The sequence below is a fragment of the Austrofundulus limnaeus genome, unplaced genomic scaffold, assembly GCF_001266775.1.
Source record: "Austrofundulus limnaeus strain Quisiro unplaced genomic scaffold, Austrofundulus_limnaeus-1.0 Scaffold1269, whole genome shotgun sequence".
Lineage (NCBI taxonomy): Eukaryota > Metazoa > Chordata > Actinopteri > Cyprinodontiformes > Rivulidae > Austrofundulus > Austrofundulus limnaeus.
This window is the reverse complement of record NW_013953671.1, coordinates 91,557-102,091: the sequence shown is the minus strand read 5'-3', so window position 1 is coordinate 102,091 and position 10,535 is coordinate 91,557. Positions and strand designations below refer to the sequence as shown.

The 10,535-nt window shown below is 40.6% G+C and overlaps 2 protein-coding genes across 4 annotated transcripts in view; one reads left to right on the top strand and one right to left on the bottom strand.

Annotated features, from left to right (window-relative positions):
• Positions 1 to 5,924, top strand: part of lrp11 (low density lipoprotein receptor-related protein 11) — a 10,708-nt gene extending 4,784 nt beyond the window's left edge. Inside the window, exons 3-9 of the mRNA XM_014031550.1 lie at positions 212 to 353; positions 425 to 550; positions 2,762 to 2,950; positions 4,050 to 4,217; positions 4,287 to 4,331; positions 4,416 to 4,508; positions 4,852 to 5,924. Coding sequence (XP_013887004.1) covers positions 212 to 353; positions 425 to 550; positions 2,762 to 2,950; positions 4,050 to 4,217; positions 4,287 to 4,331; positions 4,416 to 4,508; positions 4,852 to 5,006 — 918 coding nt within the window. The 3' untranslated portion in view covers positions 5,007 to 5,924. The remainder of the gene's footprint in view (positions 1 to 211; positions 354 to 424; positions 551 to 2,761; positions 2,951 to 4,049; positions 4,218 to 4,286; positions 4,332 to 4,415; positions 4,509 to 4,851) is intronic.
• Positions 5,824 to 10,535, bottom strand: part of pcmt (protein-L-isoaspartate (D-aspartate) O-methyltransferase) — a 15,166-nt gene continuing 10,454 nt past the window's right edge. The window contains exons 5-8 of one of the 3 annotated variants that reach the window (XM_014031552.1): positions 9,684 to 9,804; positions 7,325 to 7,410; positions 7,019 to 7,144; positions 5,824 to 6,564 (exon numbers count right to left, since the gene is read on the bottom strand). In XM_014031552.1, the coding sequence (XP_013887006.1) occupies positions 6,472 to 6,564; positions 7,019 to 7,144; positions 7,325 to 7,410; positions 9,684 to 9,804 (426 nt within the window). In that variant the 3' untranslated portion in view covers positions 5,824 to 6,471. Of the gene's footprint in view, positions 6,565 to 6,920; positions 7,145 to 7,324; positions 7,411 to 9,683; positions 9,805 to 10,535 lie in introns of all 3 variants that reach the window. The other 2 variants (XM_014031553.1, XM_014031554.1) reach the window with 2 other exon arrangements.

Here is a 10,535-nt window from a genome sequence, read left to right as displayed (position 1 = left end):
GTGTGTGTGTGTGTGTGTGTGTGTGTGTGTGTGTGTGTGTGTGTGTGTGTGTTCTGTCTGTAGCCTAAACAAAAATGTGTTATGTTCTACATCTGATGTCAACTTACCACCTTCAGGAGTGTAACCAGGAGAAGACTGGGTGTGTTTTGTTCTCATGTTTCTTTAAATGTTTCTCATGTTTTGAGTTATTTTGTGTTTACGTCTGCTCCAGGCAACCCATGTGGGGCTGCTGAAGGTCAGTGGTCTCCAGGAGGGGGTCTACACCTTCCAGATGACGGTCACCGACACGGCAGGACAGAAGAGCTCGGACAACGTCTCCGTCACTGTTCTGGTGCCAAAGCACCAAGCAGAAGGTCACCGTCTCACCAAAGCATGTTTGTTTGTGTTAAATGTCAGGTAAAAAAGGTGTGTTTTATGTCCACAGTGTGCACTGGTGACTGCTCCAACTATCAGTTCAAGTGTGACGATGGCTGCTGTATCGACATCTCCTACGCCTGCGACGGGAGGCAGCACTGTCCGGACCGCTCGGATGAAGAGTTTTGCACAAACTGTAGGATTTGTTTGTCATGCACTGGAGTTAGTTGTATTTGGGATAGTACTGTTTATATTTCTTTTCACAATTCATCACATCAAGCTGAGGATTAAATCAAATTTGGTCAAAGTGACCTCATCATATTTTCAGATTCTTGGCTTTAAAAGCTAATTTTGATAATTAGACCATCCTGATATCATTAGTAGATCCACAGATATCATTTAATTTGTCTTGTTGGTTACAATAATACATAAATATTTGGTCTGAATCCTAATTTTATCTCATTTTAATGAGGATTTTCTTATGTCATTTGAAAAAGAAACCTCAAATAGTATTTGAATATTGAGATTTCTCAGCTGAAAAGAAACGAAACTTTACTAACTCACAGGGAAAATCTCAACATTTTAAGGTGTTTTTCCTCAAAATCTGGTTTTTGGTTGCTACTGCTCAAAGAAGTGCTTCAATTTTTTTAGGATAATATTTCAGACAGTTCATTGAAATGATACATTGATAACACATTTCTTTGTTATATTTTGACAAAATGTAATTTTTGCAAGTGTTTTAATCAAAACACTAAATCTGCCTATTTCTCCACAGTCAACTTTTAGACTTAATCCTCGTTTCCATGGGATGGCTCACATATTTCTTTTCACGATTAATCACATCAAGCTGAGGATTAAATCAAATTTGGCCAAAAGATTCCTGCTTTTTCAGCTACATTTGATTCCTGGATCATCCTTACATTGGCCTTGATTTGTCTTACTAATCATAAAAACTCGTTAATATTTGGTCTGAATCCTTTTTTGTGTTATTGTAATGAGGAATATTTAGGTCAGATAAAGAGGAAACCTAAAACAATGTTTGGATTTTAAGATTTACCAGCTGGAGAGAAAAAATGTTGAGCTTGCAGGAGCTTGCAAAGAAAAATAAAATAGGGTGTAACGGCTCCTCAAAAAAGGGCTTTAAACATTATTTCTGATTATACACTATATTGCCAAACAAATTTGCTCACCCATGCAAATGATCAGACTCAGGTGTTCCAATCTTTTCCATGGCCACAGGTGTATAAAATGAAGCACCAGGGCATGCAGACTGTTTTTACCAACATTTGTGAAAGAAAGGGTCGCTCTCAGCAGCTCATTGAACTCCAGCATAGAACTGTGATGATCTGTGCAACAAATCCAGCTGTGACATTTCCTCACTCCTAAATGTTTCCCAGTCAGCGGTCAGCTGTATTATAAGAGGATGTAAGTGTTTAGGAACAACCGTAACTCAGCCACAACGTGGTAGATCAGGTAAACTGACAGAGCGGGCTCAGTGGATGCTGCAGCACATAGTGCAAAGAGGTCACCAACTTTCTGCAGAGTCCATCACTACAGACCTCCTAACTTCATGTGACCTTCAGATTAGCTCAAGAACAGTGTGCAGAGTGCTTCATCGAATGGGTTTCCATGGTCCAGCAGCTGCATCCAAGCCACACATCACCAAGTGTAATGGTTGGTGGAKGGGGCATCATGGTGTGGGGTTGTTTTTCAGCAGCTGGGCTTGGCCCCTCAGTTCCAGTGAAAGGACCTCTGAATGTTTCAGTAGACCAAGACATTTTGGACAATTCCATGCTCCAAACTTTATGGGAACAGTTTGGAGCTAACCTCTTCCTTTTCCAACATGACAATGCACCAGAGCACAAAGTCAGAGTCTGGTGTGGATGAACTGGACTGGTCTTCACAGAGTCCYGACCTGAACCCMAYAGAACACCTTTGTGATGAATTAGAGCAGAGACTGAGAGCCAGACCTTCTGTCCAACATCAGTATGTGACCTCACAGATGTGCTTCTGGAAGAATGGTCAAACATCCCATAAACACTCCTAAAGCTGGTGGACAGAAGAKTTGAAGCTGTTCCAGCTGCAGAGAGTGGACCAACGTATTATTGAACCCTATGGATTAGGGTTAGGAATGGGATGTACCTTAAACTCATATGTGTGTGAAGGCAGGTGAGTGAATACTTTTGGCAATATAGTGTATTTTAGATATTTTATTTAAACGACCCATAGATAAGGTATTTATTCATTATATTTTGATAAAAATAAACAGTTGCAACTAAAACACTAAAGCTACCTGTTTCTCCATTTTGGGACTTAATCCTTGGTTTGATGTGGTTGGTCACATTTATACAACATGAACTATGATTCAAAGCTTCCTCTCTGATTCATCTTTTTATTTGTTTTCTAGTTGATAGCAGCAGGAAGTCAGTGATCCACCCTGTGGACCTGCCCAGCCCTCAGAGGCCTGCAGTTCAGACAGAGCAGGATGCCCCCGTTGTCCCAACTGGATTCAGAAAGACTGTCATCTCCACAGTGGACAGGAGCCAGGCTGCTCCTCCTCCAGGTCCCAGAGATCAGGAGGCTTCTGTTGGCCAAGGTACCACTGGCTGTGTTAGCTCAGAGGAGTTCCTTCACAATGATTTTTATTGGTTAACTAAAGATCAGCCAAGTAAAGAAACAGTAAAATGTCTCGTGGTGCCATGATGATACATAAAATCTTTCTTCAGGGTTCCTGCAGATCCTTAAAAAGTTTTAAATTGAACTTGTTTTAAGCTGTAGGAACCCTGTGTGCAGTTCAGTCTGACCCTGTGTGTGCACACTTGTATGTGTTACCTTTTTTGGACCATTTCTGCAAAGCGTAACTTTGTGAAGAACTGGTGTGGACATGTCCCCACCAACTTTGGCCGGACAGRGACAGTCCCCTCTAATATTCACACATCTTTTTTCCTTTGTGTGTGTCTACATTTGTCGACAGTAACTAGCGAGGCAGCAGCTGCTGTGTCCAAAGCTTTTTCAGGAAAAATAAAAAAAGTACGCTGCGTTGCTTCCTCCCTTCCACCCTCTACCTGCTCCTGTTTTTACCCCACATGTGGGTCTGCAGAAGCGCTGTGCTGCGAGTCTGCGACACCTCCCCTTTTCCCCCTCCCTTCCTGGCTGTAGTGCAGACACACACACACACACACACACACACACACACACACACACACACACACACANTCACCGGAAACGAGCCCGACTTACTGCCGGCAATGTGGACCAGACTCTGACACCGGTCGTACAAGGACCTGACAGCCTGTATCAAATGGCCCAGTACCCCCATAATCTACAGCATGATTAATAATTTATTTTGACCAGTATAAAAGTGATAGGCTTATTTAAATGTAACTTTTATTTGTAGGAAGTGGTAGAAATTAGTTTTCATAATTGGGATTTTCTCCGTTAAATAAAGGTCAGTAAATAAATCTGTCAATCATCCATCATTAGCTTCTAATCAGTTCCAAACATCCACATATCAATCTTATAAATAAATGTAAAAACCTCTAACCAACTAGTTTAATGAGGAATCTGTCTCCAGTTATTAAGAAATTCAAGCTACATTTTAGCTGTTTTTGGACAACATGTGACGAGGCCTTTAGCTTCTGTAGGAACCATCTTAGTGAGTTTATTACAGCAGCTGTGTTGTTTGTCTCCTGTAGATCCGTGTGCTGCAGCTCCGCTGGTCGGCCCGTGTAAAGGCACTTTCCCACGGTGGTACTACGACCAAAAGACCGGAGAATGCAAACACTTCCTGTATGGCGGCTGCCAGGGAAACCACAACAACTTCCTGCAGGAGTCTGACTGCATCAGTGAATGTATCCAGAAAAGTAAGAATGGTTTATTTCAGCCTCATTTTAAATCTGAAAGATTTAAAAATCACTTAATGACATCTTCAGGTCCAGCAAGTGCTGCAGTTCCAGCCACCAAACAGACTGAGACAGGTAAATCCATCAAAAATAAAATAAATAAATAAATAAAAAGTATATAGTTTACAGTGTTTACTGGTTTATTTGTTGTTGTTGAAGCCGCCCCAAAAGTCTCCAAAAGCCAAGCAGACCATGAGACCCCCATCTCCAAACTATTTTCAGTTATGGGGGGACATCCAGAACCAGAGTCAGGTCAGAACCATCATTTATTTGTAGCTTTTATTGCCGAGTCAGCATGTTTCCTGTCTATAATTTTTCTGTATAATTTGTGATGTTTCAATCGTTTAAATGCTAACATCTTAACTTTTACACTTTTTAAAATATTTTTTTTACAAGTTTCCCCCTTGGAAATGCATCAAGATTTCAAATCCTTCAAAATTTTTGTTCTTTGAAATTTGCTTTTTTAATTTTTGCTTCTGTTCATGTTTTATCAGATAATATAATTWCAGTAGTTATTCAGCTGAGTTTTCTCACAGAGAGTCATTTGTCTGGTTTCTTTATGGTCAGATCTCGTTGAAACGTTTTCTTTGTCCAGGAGCGATTCTTCCTCTGGTCCTGGGCGTTCTCATCACAGCTCTGCTGCTGCTCATGATCGGCTGTCGGCTGCGACTCGTTCGTCACAAACTGAAGAAAGCTCGACCCCTCACAACGGAGGAGTCGGATTACCTCATCAACGGCATGTACCTGTAGGCCAACAGGTGTGTGTGGAGAAACCACACACCTGTTTGATCTGGGTGCATCAAAGCAGAACTTCCTGCTCAGCGTGTTGGATTAGCTTCATGTCCTGAACAGATCATCTGAACGCTTCAGATTTACTAAGATATATTTAAGTGTTTGAGTAGAAATATTTATTTTGTTTGAGAAAATCTGACTGTGAATAACTGATCTGAGTTTTATTTTCTTGTTAGATTAAAACAAATCCTATCCTACGGTCCCTATCATCATCATTTAGTTATTTTTGACAAATAAATGCTCAAAATGCTGTTTCATCCCACATCTGCTAAAACAATTTCTTTCTTTCAAAACATTTGGTCTCATGCATGAACTGTTCGTACACAGATCTGTTTTTAAGTTGTGCGTACGAGTGATTTAGGACTTATCACCAATGTTTTCATTTTCTAAGATTTTCTTCAGACACAAAATTAACGAGTGGTCCAGACCTGTCGTATATTTATTTACCTGCTGTTATCAGACTGATTTTATTCATTAATAACTTTATATTTCATTAGTTTGAAGACATTTAGTTGAAAATAAATCACACTATAATTATGTTGACAGGAGGTTATACTCTTGCTTGAGGCTCAATGTTTCTCAAAGTGTCATAATGTTAATTTGCCACTTAAACTCTTACAAATTGTTTCATTCAGAGCTGATCAAAATGTTTTGAACAATCATGGCTGTTTATTAGTTTCTCTAAAAAAAGCTTAGTTTACTGTGAAGGCKGTTTAAATTTCTGCCTGTAGGACTGAAGCTGCAACCTGCTCACAACAAGAAGACAAAGAAAAAATCAGAAGCATCTCTTTATTGTTGTTTCAGAGTTTGTGAAAGCCAAATATCATCAAGATGACAAAAATAAAAAGTGGAGCTTTTTTCCCGAGGAAACAAACATTCAGTTGCTTTATTTAGAATTTTATTTTGGCAAAGCAGTCTCGTGTCATTTAGTGTCAGTCACTCATGAAGTCTGTAAGCTGGCAGCAGTAACACAACCCTGCGTGTGTTTGTGTGTTTTGTGTTCCTCCATACGTGAACTAAAAGCTCTGCACAACAAACAGGAAGTGTTGGGTTAATACCACTGTGTCCAGGCTCTGTTCTAATACTGCAGCAGGGAAAGAAATCTCATATTTGAAGCAGAAATGTCTACAGTTAATGACACACACACACACACACACACACACACACACACACAGGTGAATCATGTAAAAGGCTCAGGCCTCCATCATTGTCCTACATTCAGCTTTCATCCAGCTGAAAAGTAAATGTGTTAAAACATCAGACCACAAGACAAAAGAGGAGAAAAACAAAGCAGAAAACTAAACATGAAGGCCTGAAAACAAAAAGTCCATGTTGTGTTTCTGCATTACGCTTCAAGCAGTGTTTCCCTGCAGCCTCTCAGGGCCGTCTGCGTCCATGCTCCAGTTCCTCAGTAACAGTTTTATTATGCTTTAAGTGAAATGTCAAGGCTTGTGTGAGCCCACCCCCCGTCCCAGTTTCCTCCAGGTTTAAACTTGTCATTCTTCAGAGTTCGTCCCTGCAGAGGAAAACACCAGAACACAGATGTTAGAGCAACAAACAGGAAGCTCCAGCGTSTTGAAGCTTTACATGCACAATGTTCAGTCGACATGAAAGTCAAACAGGAGCTGGTTGTGTGGGCATCTCGTAAAAGACTGGGCTAAATGACTTTCAGTTGATCCTAATCATGCTTTTTAAAGAAACAAACTATCAGTGCATCATTTCCAAAGCTGCATTAGTTGGGCCGTTTTTACTGGACGGGAAAAGAAAGGTCAAAAGGAAGCGTGCAGCTGGTGGGTATGGTATGGAAGAAGCAAACAACATGTCAACAAGCAGCAAGATGCAGCCTGCCTGCTCCAAGCCACACCATTTCACCTGTGCCACTGTGAGAAGGACAGAGGGGGAGGGAGAGAAGGAAGTCACTTCCACCTGGACCACTGCTTGTCTTTGTCTGTTAAAGGCACATAAATCACCCCCATCAAGGGCTTCATTCTGGTGCTGCCGTCCTCCAGCTTGTCGTACTGTTCCAGCATCTGATTCCCTCCTGCAGGCCCGACAGGCAGGATCAGCCGACCGCCGGGCTTCAACTGGTCCAAGAGCTGCAGGAGGCCAACGGAGGGAGGGTGGGCTCAGAGATAATAACACTCAGTTACCTTAACAACATTAAAGAGAGCTGTCCAAACTAAGTGACTGTCAGTAAAACAAAAATCATTCTTCAGTTTGATGTTTCAGACGCTCTCTGTTTAAATCAGACAGGTGAAGCGTGTGGACAGACTCACAGCCTGAGGGACGGAGGCAGCTGCTGCTCCTACATGGATGGCATCATACGGTGCCTCCTCTGGGTAGCCCATCCGCCCGTCTCCCACTGAAACAACAAGAGGGACATTTTATCTGAAACCCAGTCATCCAGAGACAAACCCTCCTCAGCAGCAACAGTCGACAGCTCTTCCTGCAGGACACCAGTCTTCCTGGGTCACAACAAGTACTTATATAAAGAAAAACTTTTATAAAGTTAGAAAAACACAGCAGCAAGTTCTGGCTGTGCTGCAGGGTCTGGACATGGCCAGGGGCCTCGTTTCAAAAGGATTGCATGGAAATCATACTGAAAGGGAGCGTACGGCCAAAAGCTGAAAGTGACAGACGCTTAAAAAAAATTGATTTATAAACTGTGCGGTGCACACCTTCAAACTGTTAGATTTATAGATCAGAGGTTCACCTCAGTTTGGACCAAGGTCCTCCTCAGGTTCTGCCTCTACACGCCCACACTCAACCATCAACCGTCAAAGTAGCTCCTGAATGTTCACAGTCAGCTGCTCCGACACACAGCATGTATTCAGGGTGCTCACCTTGACCAGTGCTGGACAAAGTACTCAACTCCAGTACTTGAGTAAAAGTATTCATACTCAGGGTCAAATTTACTCAGCTACAAGTAAAAGTTACTCTGTCAAAAATCTACTCAAGTTAAAGTACTGAAGTACTTACTTTTGAAAATGCTTAAGTATTCAAAAGTACATGCCTTTAAAAGTRCTCAAGTATTCAAAAGGACAGATTACACTTTGTAATATCAGTACATTACTGAGTTGTTTTCAGAGTGAGTTTACAGAAACCACCTGATGTATCGACACACAACCCCTGAAACAGGGTGGGATCACTGGACTCAGAGGATCCTCGTTCACTTCTTTCATTTTGTAGGAAAAATCAGATCACAGACACACAAAGCTAACGTCATTTCTAATGGAAACTTTCTGACTTTAAGAAACATTAACCCAAAATAAATAAAATAATAATGTTAGTCAGTAACAGTTAATTTTTTAKACCAAGCAGAGAAAAATGATGGAATCAGCCTGTAAACTAACACTGCATCAGATCAGATCTGCTCGTTAGTCTGCAGGTAAAAAGCAGTGATCACACCTTGTTGCACCAACAGGACTGACATGGACCATGGCTCCAACACCACAGATGTCAGGTGAAATTAAAGAGAGGATTATCAAACTCTTAAAGAGGGTAAATCATCACACAATGATGCTAAAGATGTTGGTTGTTCAGTCAGCTGTGTCTAAAATCTGGACCAATCAGCATGGACTGGTTGTTAAACGAGTTCTTATTAACTCCTATTATGCAAAATTCACTTTTTAAAGGTTTCTTTTACTCAACTTTGGGTATGTACTTCTTAAAAAAACAGTCCTAGGACCAAATAAATGCACCCAGGGGCATATTTACTGTAAGTAAATGTATTTTTAATGTATATTAACGATAAGTTTTATACTTCCATCATCATGACAAAGAAACAAAACAAGACTCCACATCACCAGTATTTACTGCACCAACAGCTGCTGTTAGAAAGAATAATAAATCCTGGTGATGTGGAGTCTTGTTTTGTTTCTTTGTCATGATTCCATCATTTTTCCCTCTGCTTGGTCTAAAACAGTAACCATTACTGACTGCCATTATTTTTCTTCTTAAATCCTGAAAGTTTCCATCAGAAAAGACTTTAGTTTTGTGTGTCTGTGATCTGATTTTTCTCTACAAAACTGAACAACTTTATGAACATCCTCAGAGTCCGGTGGATTATAAAACTCTGCTGAACCAAAAGTAAGAAGTAACTAACAAGCTTTCTAGAAATGTAGCGGAGTGAAAGTCATAAGTATCCCCCCAAAAAATTACTCAAGTAAAGTAAAGATACTCAAAAAACGTACTTAAGTACAGTACTCAAGTAAATGTACTCCACTACTATCCACCACTGGTGGTGGCCTGGGATGGTATGAAATGCCAGGCCTGGATTATTGTCCCAGTCTGGCCCTGACCACYGCTTGCATCAAGGACCAACCAGGTCAGGTGTTGCACCAAGCAGCAGGCTGTTCATGACAAATCCTACTGGTAGAAACAAGCTCCAGATGTAATATTTTACAATACATTCTATAATACAGATTATTTTAGTAATCTGTATTACCAGATTATTATACCAGGTGTTTTCTGAAAGTTAAGAAAGTACCGGATGTCTGTAAGTTGGTCTCTACTCAATTATTTAGAGCTGCAGACTGTCTGTGTGACAACCATGTGTTTTCTACCAGTGACAGGATTATATAATCTGCTTTAGAAGTAGTTTKACACAGTTTAAAAACTCAGGCAGAAACCTACCTAGAAGCTTGACTCGACCTGATGTTACCAAGCTGGGGTCGTCTTTCTTCACGTTGTTTATAGAATCATCTACCAGCTCTTTGATGTGATCAATCCCTATGACTTTCCCTTTAGGACCTACCTGAAAACAAAGCACAGGAGGAGGCGTTCAGAGAAAACAGAAACTTTGAGCTGTTGAACCCGACCGTACGGTGATCAGTTGACACGTTGTCATGGACTAATTACTGAATATTACTGAATAACAGACAAATTAATCACAAGACTACCAAAGACAAGYTGTTAGTGTAGGGATGAGCGAGTACACCACTATCTGTATCTGTTCAACATCTAAATTATCTGTAGCTGTACTCGCAGTGGGCGGGGCCTAAACTGGATGTGGGTGTGGTTTAACCAGAAGTTGGCGGGGCTTAAATCTGAACATTGTTTTAAGTCTGAAAATGAAATAGATTGATCAGAAGTTTCTATACGTACTGTTTGAATGTTATTTACAGAACAGCTTCAAATCAATGTTTTTAATCACAAAAGTTAAAAATAACTCATGTTCTGAGTTTAAAGAGTTTGTTCTGTAAATAGTTTAAGTGTCTGAATGAATACAAGTCATGCAGTAGGAAATTATGAACGACTGCAGTATGCATGAACAAGAACTGTCATATTAAATACAACTTCTTTTTATTTTGTTATTTTATGATCAAAATGAGTTTTTTGTCTTTCAGTTATTTATTTAGTTTTACTACCTAATGTTCCCCCCCCCACCCCCCACCACACACACACACACACAAAGTTAAACAATGTTGATTGTTAAGGTGTGTGTGTGTGTGTGTGTGTGTGTGTGCGTGCATGCGTGTGTGCGTG